Genomic DNA, 20,095 nt, shown 5'->3' on the forward strand with positions numbered 1-20,095 from the left:
AACAACACTTTTCACTGTATCCCAATACATGTGGCAATAATAAATCAAAATCAAATTCTAAAAAGACTGGAACACATTACATTTGTCCTCTTTTTCAAAGATCCAATGTCACTTGAAATCCTTTGTGGTGTACCTGCTTCTTTACTTGTCCCACACGATGATTGCGTTCAACCAAAGGTTTTGGCATCTTACTGGCCTGGAATCACCATAGGTCAGAAAGAGTCTTCAGAAACAGCCACGATAAGTTGAAATTCACAATTGGTTCCATTTATTCTGTTTCGCAGTCCAGTTTTTCTTCACAGTGGACAAAAGATTTCACCTTTTATTATCTATGCCGTGACCAGTATAGCACCTGGTCCAAACTGCCTATAAATTTATATTAAATGATGGTATAACACCATCCGAACATCAACAATGCTATTCCACATGTGCAAATCAGAATTATTTTAACCTTCACGGTTATGAGATACTGGATCCTGTGCACAATGAAATTACCAAATTACACCCACAGAAAAGTGAAATATGTCTGTCTGACACACAGCCAATTGCAGAAGTGTTCGTGGAGAAAGGGATATTGGAAGCTGCAGTGATTTGCGAGGAATGAGAAACAGCTACAAAAATACATTACTACTATCAGACTGTCAAATACAGTTTGTCACACAGTGTGACAAAACCACAGATATTTTTAAGCCAATGGACCACTGTCACGGGCCGTAGATAGCAATCTATGCAAATACATACATCCCGAGGAGTTAGCAGCTTCCTGAAATTATTTTTCATTATTATTTTTAGAATTCAAGCAAAGTGCTATCTGAAGACTTAGTAACACGAGCTGAAGGGATAATCCTGGTATTACTAACTAGCGCTGAAAATAAAATAAATAAAAATAAACCAAAATACCTCATAAGTACATTTTCATACTCATTTTACATATGATTGGAACCTGACGGTCTTGGTAATTCATAAAACCCATTTCGTTTTTAAAGCTGAAAGCTAAGAAAAGATAAGGTTGAAACTCCTAGAAGTCATAGAGGTTCACAGCATGGAAACAGGCCCTTCGGTCCAACTTGTCCATGCCGCCCTTTTTTTAAAATCCCTAAACTAATCCCTATTGCCCACATTTGGCCCATATCCCTCTATACCCATCTTATCCATGTAACTATCTAAATTCTTTTTAAAAGACAAAATTGTACCCGCCTCTACTACTACCTCTGGCAGCTTGTTCCAGATACTCACCGCCCTCTGTGTGAAAAAATATTTCCTCTGGACACTTTTGTATCTCTCCCCTCTCACCTTAAACCTATGCCCTCTAGTTTTAGACTCCCCTACCTTTGGGAAAAGATATTGACTATCTACCTTATCTATGCCCCTCATTATTTTATAGACCTCTATAAGGTCACCCCTCAGCCTCCTATGCTCAGAGAAAAAAGTCCCAGTCTATCTAGCCTTTCCTTATAACTCAATCCATCAAGTCCCGGTAGCATCCTAGTAAATATTTTCTGCACTCTTTCTAGTTTAATAATATCCTTTCTATAATAGGGTGCCCAGAATTGCACACAGTATTCCAAGTGTGGCCTTACCAATGTCTTGTACAACTTCAACAAGACATCCCAACTCCTGTATTCAATGTTCTGACCGATGAAACCAAGCATGCCAAATGCCTTCTTCACCACTCTGTCCACCTGTGACTCCACTTTCAAGGAGCTATGAACATGTTCCCCTAGATCTCTTTGGTCTGTAACTCTCGTATTGGCAGGTTTCCAATGGGCAGTGGATAGTAACTGCTTTTTCGAGCTAGATCATAAATTGTCTTTCTTGATTGTGACATAGAGAAAACACAGAATTTTCTTTGAATGTCCAGTAACCAAGTGGGCAAAACGTCTGTACGAGACAAGGAATGAAAAAGTAAATGAAAATGTAATTCGAACAAATCTTTGTGACACATTGTACGGGATTTCCCAGGCTTGCTCGCCCCAAAACCGGAAAATCCCGCCTGAGGTCAACAGACCCTTTCATGGTCCGCCCCTTGCCCGCTCTGATTCCCATGGCAGGCGGGATAGTAAAATTCGCCCCAATAAGTTTTTTTTAAAAAATAGAGTGGTGAGGTAGGATACAGTGGATAGGGAAAGTGATGCTATCTCAGGACTACATATGACTTTAAAGGAGTAAACTCCATGGTAAGTGAAAAGCTAAGGAGTTACTCCAGCTGGAAAATTGAAATGCAACAAGGGCAAAGTTTGTCCGAGGGTATGATGTAGGGCCTGATTTTACCATCAAGTTGCGCCCATCCGCTGCCACTCTGCATCAGATCAGGGGGGAAAGGGTGGGTCTGCTGCCACTCTGCCTGAGATCAGTGAGGGGGAAGGGGGGAGGGGCCCATAATTGATCTGGATGTGGAGGGGGTGGGGGGATAAGGGGGTCAGTAACGTTGTGGGGGGCGGCAATGTCTGTGGGGGCTAGGAGAGGCATTATCCAGCCCGAGAGTGCTGTGGCAGGGGAAGGGCATTCTATCATTTTTTTCTGTGCATGCGCAGTTGTAGGCGCTGATCGGAGCTGCAGGGTTTCGGGCGCGTTAAGCCCCGCCCACAGGCTTGTGCAACACGATTCAGAATCACTGATATTTTTTCAGGCAGAATGAGTATGGGGGCGCCTGAGAATGGGTCTGAAAGTCGGATCTGAAACACTCCGAGTTTCCAGTCCGCTCAGCACTTAGAATCAAAATGGTAAAATAGGGCCTGCCGCATCTGTTGGTTGTGTTTCAACTTCCATTGCAGCAGAAATGAAAGTTGTCTGAAAACTACATTGAAAGCTCAGATTGGTGTAATGGAAGATCAGCTTGTTGCCATCCTAGTTATGGATTATTGTGTGCAAATGTCACAACAATCCAGCAATCTGCTCCATCCACAACACATTATTGCATTGCTGTGAAACTACCAAGTGACAGCGACTTTGGTTCCACGGAGATGTCTTCTTTCAGGATGAAGGCAGTTGTGCTCCCATTACTGCCCCTCCTGTAAATTTCACCACAACACAACTCAACTCAACTGCACCATCTAACATACGAGGACATTCATGTCGAATCTTAACAATTTCAACGTGAATCCCACAGTTAGGGCTGAGAACAATTCACAGGATCACAGAATTGTTACAGTGCAGGAAGAGGTCATTCAGTCTGTCGTGTGTGTACAGGATCTCCGAATAAACAATTTACTTTGTGCCATTTCTTTGAGTTCTCCCTGGAACCGTCTTTTCAGATAACAATCTAATTCCCTTTTGAATGTTTCGAATGAACCTGCCTCCACCACAATCTCAAGCAGTGCAATCCAGACCTTAGCCACTCTTTATTTTAAAAATTAATTCTCATATCGCTTTTCTCAATCCTTTCATGAGTGGCAACAGTTTGTTCCGACCTACTTTATCCAGACCCCTCATGATTTTGAATACCTCTATCAAATTTCCTTTCAGCCTTCTTTTCTCCAAGGAAAACTTCTTCACAACTGAAGTTCCTCATCCCCGGAATCATTCTGGTGAAGGTTTTCTGCATTCTTCTCTCCAATTCCTTCACATCCTTCCTAAAGTTCAGCACCCAGAGCTGGACACAGCACTCCAGCTGAGGATAAACTAGTGACCGGAATTCTCCAGCCTTATCTGCAGCTGGGATTCTCCCGACCCACATGGAAATTTGGATGAGTGCCAAATTCTCTGTTCTCGCCGGCAGCAGTAGCGGAGAATGCAAGACTGAAGAATTTTGGCCAGCGCTATGTCCAAGTTGAACATCCTTGCTGTTGTACTGTAATGAAGCCGAGAAGACCAAGGGTGGGATTTTCTCAAAAAATTCTAAGTGCTGAATTCACCTAAAAACTGGAGTTTTTTTCAGTTTTTTCAGTGGGATTTTCAAAATGAATCTTTCACACTCAGTACATCAGAGTGCCCTAGCATGAATATCAATAAGAATCAGTGGGTGTGGCCTATTCCCGCCCGAGAGGTTGGCAGCATAGCACTGAGTGGGCCTCTATGCGTGTGCTGATCTGTCAGAACGGAGATCGGCACATGTGCAGTAGCCCCACACTGCTGACCTCCCTGATCGCTGGCTAGCCCCGCAACACCCCCATCACTGGCCTTGTGACCCCTCCCACCCCCTGATCACTGGTCTCCTGGATGTCCCCCAGACGCCCCACCCCCTTAGGCCCCAGTGGGCAATGCCAAAGTGCCCCCTGGGTACTGCCACTTTGCCCCTTGGGCAATGCCTGGGGGACAGGCTGGCACTGTCAGGCTGGCAATGCAGAGGGGGCACCCCCGCCCCATTACCCTCGACCCTCTGGGGGGGCCCCTGCATGGACCCCCTTCACTCCAGGGGGGTCAGGCCGGCAGCTCCCCACAATTGGGGAGCTGTTGTAAACCTCACTGGAGTGAAACACACTTGGGCATGGAGCTGATGATGCCAGAAATCCAGCGGTGGGAGACAAGCAGAAGCCATGGTGCTGAGCGGAAAGCCCGCTACACAGCCTCCGCTGAATGTCTCCCGGCCCTATGCACTGCTAGAGCAGTACAGTGGGCTGGAAGAAAATCCACCCCCCTCGCCATATGTTTTTTTGAACTGCTCTCGCCAACTGTCCTACCACCTTGAATGACCACTGCACAGAAACCAATGACCCTCTGCTTCTTCACCCCCTTAAAAATTCTGTCCTCTGTTTTAAATTGTCTCCCCATGTTCTTCCTACCAAAATGAATCAGTTCACATTTCTCCGCATTGAGCTTCATCTGCCACCTATCCACCCATTCCACCAACTTGTCTATGACCTTTTAAAATTCTTCCGCAAATTCCTCACAATCCACAATGCTTCCACGATTCGTATCACCTGCAAATTTTGAAATTGTGCCTGGTATGCCAAGGTCTCGGACAAGCAAGGACCCCAATACTGATCCCTGGAGAACTCCACTGCAATATTTTCTCCAACCTGAAAGACATCCATTAACCACTACTTGCTGTTTCCTGGAACTTGGCCAATTTCAAATCCATCTTGCTCCTGTTGCTTTTATTCCACGAGCCATCACTTTGCTCGCAAGTCTGTGGCACAGCATTGTACCAACTGTTTTTTTGAAGTCAATGACATCACAGCATTGTCCACATCAACCTCTCTGTTATCTCTTCAAACAACTCAAACAAATTAGCTAAATGCATTTTCCCCTTAGCAAATTCAGGCTGGCTTTCCTTAATTAACACATATTTGTCCATGTAACTACCAATTTTGTCTCTAATTAATATTTCTGGAAGTTTCTCCAATATTGAAGTTAACCTGGCTAACCTATAGTTGTTGATCAAATCTTTACACCCATCTTTGAATAAGGATGTAACACTTGCAATTCTCCAATCATCTAGCACCATCCCCAAGTCTATAGAAGACTGAAAATTTGTTAGTGTCTCACCAAAGTTCTATACACCTCCAACATCTCTTCCCTGTTTTTGTAATCTATTGATGAAGGCAAGTGTCCCATTTGTCTTTTTCTCCACCCTACTAACATGCCCTTCTGCTTTCAGTGATCTGTGGACAAACACACCAAGGTCCCTTTGTTCTACAGAACTTTCTAGTGTCATGCCACTCATTGAATACTTTCTGGGCAAATTACTGGGCAAAGAGTATCACCTCACACTTTTCAAGGTTAAATTCCATCTGCCACCTATCTGTCCATTTGACCATCACATCTATATCTTCTTGTAGCCCAAGACACTCCTTACTTCATGCTCAAACTCATAGTGAACTAGGAACTCAACCCTGTGGCCAAAAGAAAAAGATTCAGTGTAAAAGATATGATTAGAGGCCTGTGGACATTGACTGATGAGTGATTACTATGTTTCTTATATAAATTGTGCTTTCATTTCTAATATTGTGGCTTTCCAGATATCCGATGGAGAGCTTCCAGCTACTTCACCTCAGTCCCAGTAATTTGCTCACTGAATTTGCTACCTTCCCAATTTTTCAACTCAACTTCAACCTTTTTGGTCTGACACTTTCACATTTTTTTTATTCCACACCTCTACTTGGCACATATTTTTACTTCTTTATGAAACATTTTAGAACATTTTTGTTCATTGACGATACTATATAATGAATGCAATTTTGCTTTTGTTGTTCAAAACTTTGAAAAAGGAAAAATAATGAGTATTCTCCCCAAATAAGTGCTTATTGTTCCTTGTAATTGCAATTACATTTTTAACAAGAGATAAACATTGTTTAATCAGCCTACATGATTGCAAGTATGTCAAGTACACCTACTGACTATTAATAAGAAATAAAAAATATGTTTTCATGATGAACACCATGTGATTCACACATACACAAATTTTGACGTCCTATTGTGTACAAATTTAGCAGTCCAAGTTCGAACTGGGAATGACACTATAAATTACCCAAGGGGTTGAAGAATAAAAATGCTGGTTTTCAGTGACATTGGCCCATATTTCATTAACATATGAACATACAAATTAGGAGCAGGATCTTTCAATAAGATCATGGCTGATCTAATTTGTTGTCTCACATTCCTTCCCATTTCCGATACTCTTTGGCTCCATTGTCAATCAAGAATATATTTAATTCAGCTTTAAAATATTCAATAACACTGCCTCCACTACTGACAGAAGTGTTCCACAGACCATCAGCCCCCTGAGAAAAAAACATTTCCTCTCATCTCCATCGTAAATCGGAGACCTCTTATTTTTAAACTGTGTCCCCGATTCGAATTTCTCCCACCCTGTCAAGTCCTGTCAGAATCTTGCACGTTGGAATAAGATCACTTCTCATTCCTCTAAAGTCCAATGGATGCAGACCCATCCTGTCCAATCTTTCATCAAAGGATAACTTCCTCATCCCAGGTTTTACATTCTCAATCTTACCCTCCAAATAACCATGTAACTCACCACTATTATTGGGTAAATTAGCCAACACATCTGGAGTAAGCGCATGCTTAATTAAACATGGAAATCTGGAAGCTACTGTCTGATTTACCTTGCTCCCCACACATTTCACCCCACTAGTAGCTGACCAATAGATTATGTAAAATAAAATTTTAACAGTTACTTTTTGTCTCTTTTATTTCTTCCTCTTAATTCCATCATTCCTTCCCTCCTTATTTTTCTTTCTGTACATGACTTTACATTGAATTGAATTTGCTAATTTATACTTTTGGGCTTAGATAACACCCCCTCAATGAGGGTTCTTTCACCTGATTGCATAAGAGACATGTTGTCGCTTGTTCTGTTCACAAATGCCACAAATCCCTGTAGAGAATGACATGACGGATCTGGTGCCCGATGACGGTAAAGAATAATAAAAAGTCTGTTGGCAACTGTCTGCCCTAAAAATGCCAAGCATCATTCCTTCACCACTGACTACAAAATTTGGGGTGTTTTTTTCATTGCAAAGAAGTTTCTCCTGGACTTTAGTCTCATCCAAAAAAGGATGATGAAATAGAACACAATTAGCAGCTGACTGCTGAGCTTTAATAGGATATCAGGCATGCCATGTTACCTGTGCCCTTCAACCCCCTCGCTACTCTCGCACTCTAGCAACATTTGTCTCTGTTTTAATATGATACCTACCTATGTACTAAATTCACTGGGCATTTTTGTAGGCATGACACTGATACCATCCCTAGATTTGAAACATTTTTTTTTCCAGTTTTTATATTTCAACTGCTTCACAGAAACAATTATGTATTCTTCAAAGTACCACCTGGGAGTCAATGTCCTTTCTACAACACAGGTATTGTTGCCAAAACGCTTGACCTGCTCCCATTCCTGACAATGATCAAGTTTGCCAAGTAGGGCAGCTTATATTGAATGAAGGATTAGTTTCTCTTCTTTGTTGTGTTTGGATTTGCACAATTGCTAACTCAGTACTGATCTTCATCTTCAGCAAATTCGGATTTGCTGTGATTGATGAAAATACACCAGGCACTGGGCCATAATTTACTGAAAAGAAGAATAGTGAGACTCATGGTACTCGCTGTTATTTATGTGCAAATGGTGCAGCAACTTCAGGAGATGGGCAGAGTGCGGTTAAACTCAAATATCCGAAGTTTCTAACTTTGTTGCCCTGCTCCATTAGCTTCAAGAAAATGCCATCTCCCCATTTGCCTCACCATTGCAATGCATTGAATGGCATGAAGCTGCCATATTTGCATAACAGATACAAGATTAAATCACCAGAGAAAGTGAAATCTCGTCCATTTCTATCTAAACAAAATTTCAATAACTTGGTAAGTATATTAATTACTGCCAGTCAAACTCTCTGTCACTGAAAATTAGCTATTACAAGGATGAAGTCTTATTCCTTCAAATTTTTCAGAAGTGGGGCAGCACAGTAACACAGTGGTTAGCACTGCTGCCTCACAGCGCCAGGGACGCGGGTTCGATTCCAGGCTTGGATCACTGTCTTTGCGGAGTCTACATGTTCTCCCCGTGTCTGCATGGGTTTCCTCTCAGTGCTCCGGTTTCCTCCCACAGTCCAAAAGATGTGCTGGTTAGGTGCATTGGCTATGCTAAATTCTCCCTCAGTGTACCTGAATAGGAACCGGATTGTGGCGACTAGGGCATTTTCACAGTAACATCATTGCAGTGTTAACATAAGCCTACTTCTGACACTAATAAACAAAATATTGTAGGCAATTTTAAGTATTTAAAAAAAACTTTCCTGTGTCTTTCTCTCTCTTTCTGTTATCCAATCTTTATTTTCCTCCATAGGCGGCACGGTAGCACAGTGGTCAGCACTGCTGCTTCACAGCTCCAGGGTCCCGGGTTCGATTCCCGGCTCGGGTCACTGTCTGTGTGGAGTTTGCACATTCTCCTCGTGTCTGCGTGGGTTTCCTCCGGGTGCTCCGGTTTCCTCCCACAGTCCAAAGATGTGCGGGTTAGGTTGATTGGCCAGGTTAAAAAAATTGCCCCTTAGAGTCCTGGGATGCGTAGGTTAGAGGGATTAGCGGGTAAAATATGTGGGGGTAGGGCCTGGGTGGGATTGTGGTCGGTGCAGACTCGATGGGCCGAATGGCCTCCTTCTGCACTGTAGGGTTTCTATGATTCTATGATTCTCTCCTTACTTCTCCTGCAGTATCTGATTGACATTAAATTTACCCATTCTAATTTCTTCCTTCTTAGTCCTTGCACTGTTAACTTCACAATCCTTTAATCCAATTGATTTATGAGATGCATGATTGTTTGTACTGCGTACGAGTTCCAGGTGCCTGATCTGCCCTCATCGTGATGATATCAACTTGCACTTTCAGCAAATTCACACAACATACAAAAAACATTTGAAATAGAAACGTGCAAGGGCCAGTCTAACTAACCACAGATGCTGTTAGATGCCGTGCCACATCAAATTATGGTCCAGTGCCATCACTTACATCACATGCTCAACTCAGATCTTAGCACAGATCAAAGTCTTTCAATGTATTGAGTTTGCACTCCAAATTTGCACAACGAGGAAAATTCAAAAGCTCCTGAGGCCAAATAGGGATCTTGAATGAAGAGAAATATTTCCTCTCTTCTGTGCAAATGTAATCAGTGCCAAAGATTTACCAAAGTGAGGGTGCGTGACTACAAGTCACAAGGATAGGCATAAGCAGGATAAAAACCTACTCAAAGCTCCCTTGCAAGTTCCCCCCTGCAAGCTGGATGGCCTGACTTCATAGAGTGCGGAGAAAAAAAAGAACAAACAAAAGTGATCTCATGGTCACTGTAGCTTTTAGATCGGTCACAATTTAAAATGAGGACCAAACTACAATTTGCCAAACAGCAAAATGTCACGTACTGTCAATTAATGCTTCATGCGTCTGTAAAGATATCGGGTGGAACGACTTATAAAACTGTGAGCAATGGTTGTAATTCATTTTTTGGACTCTTTTTATTGCATCAGAAGAGCATCTGTACCAAAGTCAACCATAGTTTACCATTATTCATTTAAATCACCGAGAATCCATTAATTGTTCTTTATAAAATTCACTGCATTTTATAAATTGTATATACTTTTACTTTTTGAAAGAGCTTGACATCACTTCAGTATCTTTGCAGATGTAATAAATGCCATAGGATTTTTCCTCAAAGCACAGTGCCAAAATGGAGTTGTCCTCATTGTTAACATAACGTGCTTAAAAATAAAGCATTTTAAAATTTAACCATCATTCATAAAAAAAATGCTATGATAGATACTATTCTTGTTGTTTAAGTGTTAAATCTTCCCTGGATAGAAGTGAATTACAAATATTGGCTTAACTCAAAAGTTAAGTATTTGCCAGACACAACGTGGTGTAAATCATTCCACTGTGATACAAAAAAAAATCACCATATTGTTCCAGGTTAGTGCAAAAATAACTGGCTCTTTTCCCTCCCTAGTGATGAAGACAATGTTCTTTAAACAATCTTCTGATGGCTCAGTTCATAAAGGTGACAGTGTAAATGAGCCGTGCAAATCAGAACTTGTGACATTCAATTCGAATTTTTGCTAAATTTTTTGACCTCAAACAAAGATGTCAGTAGATTTGTTATGCTTAGGCCTCTACTGCCATTGGATTTCAGCTGGAGGAGGAAATATCTGCCAGCTTCGCTTCTGCTGATATTCACGCAGCGATACCTGCTGGAACGTGTACGTTTGTCGAGGTCAAGATGTGGAATCAGCCTTGGCTGTGATATTCCAACACTCGCCATCCAGGTTCACACATGAATGGCCATTGAGGAGATGTACTGGAGGGAGACTGCTGGTGTTAGAATTGTTTTCGAGCAAAAGAAAGGCAATCTTATCTGCCTTCTTATAGGTAAGAGATGGAAAACACAGCCCAATGCTTTAAGGAGAGGGAGGTAGAAAAAGGAGAAAAAAATGCAGAAAAAATATTTTAATCAAATAATTTGATTTATTAGGAACCAACTTATGGGCTCATGCTTACTATTAATGTATATTATCTTCTCTCTAATATGGATGTTTTCCCAGCCAAGGAGCATTTTAATCTAGTCATATTTTGAAGACAGAATAGATGAAGTTACAACAATGATATACAAATCCCAGACTGAGTTGCTCCCTTATTTTCAGGATAAATATTTTGTTTAAAAACAACAAATAATAATATATAACTTGCTCTTTAAAAGTTTACATTGTCCTACATGAAAGCAGAAACAAATTTTACAGAAGATTTCCAGAAACAGAAGGGAAATGTATCTTTACTTCTTCTCTCAACATGAAGTTACGTTATAGAAAGGTTTCCCTTCTGATCGTTCATATAGAGTGTGAAACTTTAAAGTGTTCTCGTCAATACTTCTGACACATGGAACATTATAATTGAACAATGTAACTTACTGAAGATGGTAAGCCTGGAGGAACCTTTCTAACCTTTTTCGGTGGAATCTCTGTAAATCAGTAAGTGAGCATGTTAGTACAAATCTCTTTTCACCAGGGCTTCTTGTCAAATTAACTGCACTTACCCATTTTCTTCCCCATTACATCTATAGAACGATGTAATATTCTATAGAATATAGAATATATATATTCTATATGTATATATAAGAATTTTAGACAGAAGAGGGCACAGGATTAAATTTACAGATGGATGGATCTTGTACAAAATCAGAAACACTAAATTTACCCAATTATTTTACTCACATCAGGGCAAGCTTCAGTTGCTGACCAAGCGGCTAGCTTTCATGAAGATGTTACTGGTGAATCTTTTTAAAATTAATTTGTGGGACATGGGCGTCGCTGGCTGCCAGCGTTTATTGGCCATCTTTAGTTGCACTTGAACTGAGTGGCTTGCCAGGCCATTTCAGAGGGCAGTTGAGAGTCAACCACTTTGTTGTGGCTCTGGAGTCACATATAGGTCAGACCAGGTAAGGACAGCAGATTGACAATGGTTTCATGGTCGTCAGTAGATTCTTAATTCCACCATCTACCATGGCGGGATTCGAGCCTGTGTCCCCAGAACATTAGCTGAGTTTCTGGGTTAATAGTCTAGCGATAGTACCACTAGGCCATCACCTCCCCTAAATCTCATCAAGTTGTTACACTATGGGGCTTTCATAGTTCAATCTTACAACAGTATCACTGGATATCTACGACTGCATCATTCCTCGCAAAGACAACAGTCAGAAATGGGATATCTGGTTGATTATTCGCTCTCCTAGCCTAGGGACATTAAAGTCAACTATGCACATTACTGCTTCACTGAGATCAGCTAATAGCTTAGATTGTGGATTAAAGGCTTTTGGGTCTGTATAGCTCAGTATCATACAGGCAGTGCTTTGTAGCAACTGGGCCACCAATGGAGCAATCAATGAGGGTTTTTATCCCTTAGTTCCTTTTTTTTCAGGGAGTTGTCCAAGACATGGCAGCATGCAAATGATATGAAAGCCCTACTTGCAAATAGACACAATGGCAATGCAACTTTCCCACTCAAATGTTCATCTTCCTGCTTTAGATTTGCAAGGCAGATATCAGAAGAATGACAGATGAAAAGTAAATGATGAGCTTCTGTAAAGTAACCCAGAAATAATGGTCCATGCTGGATACGGGCGGAATTTAGAGGAAGGGGAAAACTTAAAATCAAGACAAATTTCACTAACAAGGAACGACCTGTCGTGTTAAACAGTGCTAGCTAGCTAAGTAGCATATATTCACTGTCTTGTGCAGTAATATCAGCAGCGACTCCATAGGAGCACCTGATAATTTTTGACAACTTGCATCTGAATTTTGTCAATGAATAATGGGACATGCAGCTAAACCTGTCAAAGCAACCACCCATGGTTCACACAAAAAAGTGGTCTTTATTCACAGGTGGTCCCCTCCACATGGCTGTCAATTAAAATCACATCTGAAAACACTCAACCCCTCTATCATTACTTTTTATGTTCCCGTTATAATGTGAAACGATCTCAGAGGGCAGGTTCATTAAAACTGTAAATCACAGATGGAACTGGGAGCACGTGGCTATGCTTCACAGGTGGCCACTCCTCACAGGCACCACTGCAATTCATGTCAATGTCAATTTTACTGGTCATTATCAACTGATGATCCTTTCCACAAGTCTATGTCAACAGGGGTTTTACAGCATTATACTCTGGTCCAACTTCAATCAGTCTTTTCTATCTGTGGGGCCACCATTTCCTTTCTTAGTGTTTGTCATGGAGATATATGAAGAATGGGATGGGCTTGTTGATTTAATGACCATTCCTTATTCTCCACTTATTTTCAAAGTAACAAGTTTGGATTTGGTCACGGTAAGTTATATTATATATAGTCAAAACGATATAAACGTAATTTGTATGTTGTTTTCCGAACAATTCCAAAGTACATAACTTACTGAGAATAAGGATAATGTGACTACGGACTGAGCGGTAAAGTTATCTCAAGGCTTAGATTCTGCTTATCCTTTGCTTGTCTGACATGTGACATCGTCGCAAGGCATTAAGAAGATAAAGAAATGTGGAATGAGATCATTCAGCAAGCAAACCTGCATCTTTCATTTGCCTCGTATGTTCTGTCCTATTGCGGATTGTACCTCTCCCATTTAATCTCTTCAGGGAAAATTAAAAATATTCCACTATTCCCAAAGGTAATCTACCAGGAACATACTGCCTATTCAAGATAGTGTTTCTGTGACACATTTGCAGCTACTGCTAATTTTGTATCATGCACCGAAATTGGTTCTTTCGCAGAGGGGACCTGATGATACTATAATGATCATCATGTGATCCAGGCGGCTTGAACTCTTCTGGGGCTATCATTAATATCTTTTCATCTAGGTCACACCACCTTCAGCAAGGATATGCCATCAGTTAAAAATATCAAAATAAGTTTTCTGTATCTATTTTGTGTAAAGTATTTATTGCTTTAAATTCACTAGTTAATTTTTCCTTTGTAGAAGAGGTAATAATTTTAAAAAAACATTGATGATTCTTGGTAATGTCATGAAAGGCAAGAATAAAAACTTAGAAATGTAGAAACCAGGAGCAGGAGGAGGCCATTCCGTCCTTCAAGCCTGCTCCTCCATTCATGAAGAACATGGCTGATCCTCTATCTCAATACCATATTCCCATTTTCTTCCCATACCCTTTGGTGCCGTTACGTTTTTTATAAACAATCTACCTCTTTCTTGAATTGAGTGACTTGACCTCCACAGCCTTCTGTGGTAGGTCCACCATCCTTTGCGTGAATAAATATTTTGTCATTTCCGTCCTAAATGGTCTTCCCATTATCCTGAGACTTTATTCCCTGGTTCTAGATTCCTCATGATGTGGAGATGCCAGCGTTGGACTGGGGTAAACACAGTAAGAAGCCTAACAACACCAGGTTAAAGTCCAATAGGTTTATTTGGTAGCAAAAGCCACTTGCTTTTGGAACAGGCTGTTCCTTCGTCAGGTGGGTGGGAATTCTGATCACAAACAGGGCACAAAGACACAAACTCAATTTACATGAATAATGATTGGAATGTGAGTCTTTACAGCTAATCAAGTCTTAAAGGTACAATGTGAGTGGAGAGAGCATTAAGCACAGGTTAAACAGATGTGTATTGTCTCCAGACAGGACAGTAAGTGAAATTTTGCACATCCAGGCAAGTTGTGGGGGTTACAGATAGTGTGACATGAACCCAGTATCCCGGTTGAGGCCATCCTCATGTGTGCGGAACCTGGCTATCAGTCGCTGCTCAGCGACTCTGCGCTGTCGTGTGTCGTGAAGGCCGCCTTGGAGAACACTTACCCAGAGATCAGAGGCTGAATGCCAGTGACCGCTGAAGTGCTCCCCAACAGGAAGAGAACAGTCTTGCCTGGTAATTGTCGAGCGGTGTTCATTCATCCATTGTCATAGCGTCTGCATGGTTTCCACAATGTACCATGCCTCGGGACATCCTTTCCTGCAGCGTAACAGGTAGACAACGTTGGCCGAGTTGCAAGAGTATGTACCGTGTACCTGGTGGATGGTGTTCTCGCGTGAGATGATGGCATCCGTGTCGATGATCCGGCACGTCTTGCAGAGGTTGCTGTGGCAGGGTTGTGTGGTGCCGTGGTCATTGTTCTCCTGAAGGCTGGTAAGTTTGTTGTGGACAATGGTCTGTTTGAGGTTGTGCGGTTGTTTGAAGGCAAGAAGTGGGGGTGTGGGGATGGCCTTGGCGAGATGTTCGTCTTCATCAATGACATGTTGGAGGATCCGGAGGAGATATCGTAGCTTCTCTGCTCCGGGGATGACCTCACGATGCTCCACTTCTTCAGCTTCCACCCTAAACACGTTAAAGAAGCCATCCCCTACGGATAAGCCCTCCGTATACACAGGATCTGCTCGGATGAGGAGGATCGCAACAGACACCTCCAGACGCTGAAAGATGCCCTCATAAGAACAGGATATGGCGCTCGACTCATCGATCGACAGTTCTGACGCGCCACAGCGAAAAACCGCACCGACCTCCTCAAAAGACAAACACAGGACATGGTGGACAGAGTACCCTTCGTCGTCCAGTACTTCCCCGGAGCGGAGAAGCTACGACATCTCCTCCGGAGCCTTCAACATGTCATTGATGAAGACGAACATCTCGCCAAGGCCATCCCCACACCCCCACTTCTTGCCTTCAAACAACCGCACACCCTCAAACAGAACATTGTCCGCAGCAAACTACCCAACCTTCAGGAGAACAGTGACCACGTCACCACACAACCCTGCCACAGCAACCTCTGCAAGACATGCCGGATAATCGACACGGATGCCATCATCTCACGTGTGAACACCATCTACCAGGTACACGGTACATACTCTTGCAACTCGGCCAACGTTGTCTACCTGTTGCGCTGCAGGAAAGGATGTCCCGAGGCATGGTACATTGGGGAGACCATGCAGACGCTATGACAATGGATGAATGAACACCGCTCGACAATTACCAGGCAAGACTGTTCTCTTCCTGTTGGGGAGCACTTCAGCGGTCACGGGCATTCAGCCTCTGATCTCTGGGTAAGTGTTCTCCAAGGCGGCCTTCACGACACACGACAGCGCAGAGTCGCTGAGCAGAGACTGATAGCCCGGTTCCGCACACATGCAGACGGCCTCAACCAGGATATTGGGTTCATGTCGCACTATCTGTAACCCCCACAACTTGCCTGGATGTGCAAAATCTCACTAACTGCCCTCTGTGGAGACAATACACATCTCTTTAACCTGTGCTTAATGCTCCCTCCACTCACATTGTCTGTACCTTTAAGACTTGATTAGCTGTAAAGACTCACATTCCAATCATTATTCATGTAAATTGAGTTTGTGTCTTTGTGCCCTGTTTGTGATCAGAATTCCCACCCACCTGACGAAGGAACAACCTGTTCCGAAAGCTAGTGGCTTTTGCTACCAAATAAACCTGTTGGACTTTAACCTGGTGTTGTTAGGCTTCTTACTCTAGATTCCTCAGTCAGGGAAAACCTTTTCCCTGCATCTTTTCTGTCCAGCCCTGTTAGAATTTTACACATTTCAATCAGTTCTCCTCTCATCCTTCTAAACTCTAGTGAATATGGGCCCTGTCGAACCAATCTCTCCTCATAGGACAATCCTACCAACCCCGGTATCAGCTTAGTGAACCTCCACTGCGCCCCCTCTGTGGAAGTATATCCTTTGTTAGGCAGGGACTGCATGCAATACTCCTGGTGTGGTCTTAAGTTACGAGGAACAGCATTAAAATGTTGAGCACATCTTCAAATTCAACGTTCAGAGTTCTAATGTTGTCCATTGGTCACTCGCACTTTTCACATGACATCACCCTGAATCATGTGACTTGCTGTCATCTATCTAATAACCTGTCTTATAACCTGCAGTCACCTATGGAGCAAAATATCTTGATGGTAGTCAAAATACCTTGACAGGAAAAAGTATCGCTACAGCAAGTGGGCATTCCATAACCTCCTTATAAAGTCTATGTTAAACAACTCTTGAAGCCCCAAGCTGTCCATAATAAAATAAATGAAGGGAACAGTTGCGCGCTAGGTCTGATGAAACTACAACAAATCACAATGTTTATGAACCCTCCAAAACTGCCTATCTTATTTCTCACAAAATCAGCTTTTAAAATACTTTCACCAAGTCCACGTCTGCAAGATTCCTGCCAACTTCATGATAAAGTGTGTGAACCTTCTCTAACCTACTAAAAAAAAAGCTATTTTTTATATCCTGTTATAAGGATGCTGATTTAACCATTTCTATATTAAAAGAAAAAGATGGAATATTGGGAGAGCGCTTTCAGTGGAATGTATTCACTCCCTGCAGTGTTTTGCATTCACTCCGTGCAGTGTTTTTAAAATAATAAATTTCAGGCTAATTATAAATCTTTTCTGGAGGCCTCCTCCATTAAGTAAGCTCCAGGAAACAGATATTTCATTGAAGGCACTAGGCTGGGGATAGACTCATGTAATGTTATCTCCAATTCCTAAGACAGCTACATTTCCCCTACCCTCAGAATAAGATCAGTGACCAATATTTTATTTATTTATTAGCGTCACAAGTAGGCTTACATTAACACTGCAATGAAGTCACTGTGAAAATCCCCCATCATTCATCTACTGGTGCGGAAAGCACCTTCTCCCTGTTCCACTGAGGTAACAAATCAAGTACAACACCCTCCCCATCCACTCCCCAAAAGAACAAATCCCCATCCAAAAACCACCCACTCTCCATCACTCCACTAAGAAATACGTATCCAGTCAGCTCCTTCCTCTCTCACTCATCACCTTCCTAACTCCTCTCCCCGCTACTCCTTTTTTACCCATTTCCATTCCTCCTTCGCTACTATCATTTCTCTTTTCCACTCTTCTCCCTCTTCTGTCACCACCATCTCCTCCCTCCCTCTCCATCTCTCTCTCAAAAAGTGCCTTTGATCTGGATTCCTCATGTACAACATCAGGAGACACCCACTGGCAGTTAATGTTTTTGTAGACACTAGTTGAGAACTGGCTATTTTCTTTCAAGCTCAAGTCCTGCTTAAGGTGAAAGTTTTGCTCGTACTTACCCGAGAACAGGGCAGGACGTGGTCATGAATGTTTTTTTAATAGAAATAACATATCTGAATAGACTGACTACAAAATACTTAAGGTGGCCATTTGACTAAATTGGTATGTTGGTATCATCAATATGCTACTGGTCAGCGAAGGGGAGTTGGCAACTGCAGGGGTGGGGAGGTTGGAATTCATACTGAAGTCAAACTACTTTAATTTTGTGCAATGCAGTTTCTGTGATCTCTTCATAATAATCAATTATAACACCTCTGTTCTAAGTAGATTAAAATGCTCTCCAGATATAACCTCACCTTAGAAAAAGAGCAAATGTGGACATTTTCTACAGTTCAAAGGGCTTAGCACAAAAATTCGTAGATCTCTATTATGTGTCACTGATATTCAACAGTAAGTATCTGGGCCTTGGTGTAGTTCACCTGTTTAATACATGCCTTAACGAAACATTAGCTATATTGGACATCTGAGTTTTCTGCTCAGATCTGGGGTGGGAAACCAGTCATTTTGCTGGTTCCTGGCCAATCAACATCACTTCTGACATTTTGCACCAGAAAGTGACAATGATCTCCTGAAGACTTCTGCCTAAATATTGGTGGGCAAATTCAAATTACATGGCAATGACAGAGAGACTTCACGTCATGTTTTTCAGACCAGATGCAAGAATTGCAAGATTCCTGGCATATTGTGCTCTTGCAGTGCTCACGGGATTAAACTGCAGGTGGGTAAATCACATTTTTTATACTGAATGCCCTTTTACGCTTTATCAGCAACCTTTATTTTCCACTCCCAAAATAATTCATTTGTTTCTCAGACTTAATATTGTAACAGCTCGGCCCATTTCTCAAATGGCAATTCAGAACGTTCAGCATTGTAAATTTTGCCAAAGTAGTTTTTGAAGGGATGACAGTACATTGGGGGTATATTAAGAGTTGCAAAATGGTCCACTTCAGACTCGCAAAAGACTAAAGCGGTGAGTTCAATAGTAGAAATTAAATGTGGAACAGCACTCACCCATTGAGGAGTCATGCATTGGTCGCCGACGGGAATTATTGCTGGAATATGGATAATACTGTGAGCCAGGCTTGGTGCCTGTTGGGGATAAGGCTCCTGGACTGCCCATACCTATGTCAGGCCCAAGGAGACTTGACTGTAACATACAAAAAAAAAAGAAAAAAGTAGTTAGGATAACCCATTTGTTCTTATTGCACGACAGTAGCCAGTACAGAACCATTTCTCGTTTTCACTGCCTCGTGTGACTGCAATATCCATTCTTCACACTTACTGAGTGGAGCTAGCTATTTAAAAATGGAAACATTGTGACTACAGATCCTGGTATGAACTTGTGATGGCGGAAGGAGAAATGAAGTTTATATCAAAATCAAAATGTGAGATGCTTCACCACCAATGACCAAATACTAAGTTCTTTCAGAACGACATATCACTTTTACTTTTAATGGTGCTGTAGCTCACACTTGGAAAATCTAACTATCCAACTATGGAATGCAACAAAAGCTAACTTAGGTAAACAGTGCACGTATGCAACATGATAGATAAGATTGTTGAGGTGTAGGTGCAGATAACTACATGGAAATATGGGGCAGGATTTTATGGCCTCGCTCATCCCGAAACCGTAAAATCCCACCTGAGGCCAATGGTCTTTCTCATTGTCCACACCTCGCCCCTTCCAATTCCCTTGGTGGATGGGGCAGTAAAGTTCTGGTCATGTTGTTATGGTGATAATGGCAGCCTGGCTCCAAAAAGGACAGGTTTGGGTGCTAAATGTTTTTAAGGTAAAGATAGATAGCTTTTTGAACAGTAAAGGAATTAAGAGTTATGGTGAATGGGCGGGTAAGTGGAACTGAGTCTACAAAAAGATCAGCTATGATCTTACTGAATGGTGGAACAGGCTCAAGGGGCCCGATGGCCTACTCCTGCTCCAAGTTCTTTTGTCCTTACTGGATATTCCTGGATGCAAGGTGTTCAGGAAGGATAGGGAACAAAAGAATGGGAATGTGGTGGCAATATTGATTATTAAGGATATTACAGTGCTGGAGAGAGAGAAAGGATGTCATGGCAGGGTCAAAG

General features: G+C 42.0%; 1 protein-coding gene across 10 annotated transcripts in view; it reads right to left on the reverse strand.

Moving 5' to 3' along the window:
• The window catches only part of tcf4 (transcription factor 4), a 502,483-nt gene that overhangs the window by 226,120 nt on the left and 256,268 nt on the right, over positions 1-20,095 (reverse strand). For all 10 annotated transcript variants that reach the window (XR_013498725.1, XM_078219717.1, XM_078219702.1 and 7 more), the window contains 2 exons: positions 19,022-19,157; positions 11,343-11,392 (listed from right to left, as the gene is read on the reverse strand). Coding sequence is in view for 9 of the 10 variants with exons in the window: in XM_078219717.1 (XP_078075843.1) it covers positions 11,343-11,392; positions 19,022-19,157 (186 nt within the window). In the remaining variant the exon portion in view is untranslated. The remainder of the gene's footprint in view (positions 1-11,342; positions 11,393-19,021; positions 19,158-20,095) is intronic.

The sequence above is a fragment of the Mustelus asterias genome, chromosome 1, assembly GCF_964213995.1.
Source record: "Mustelus asterias chromosome 1, sMusAst1.hap1.1, whole genome shotgun sequence".
Lineage (NCBI taxonomy): Eukaryota > Metazoa > Chordata > Chondrichthyes > Carcharhiniformes > Triakidae > Mustelus > Mustelus asterias.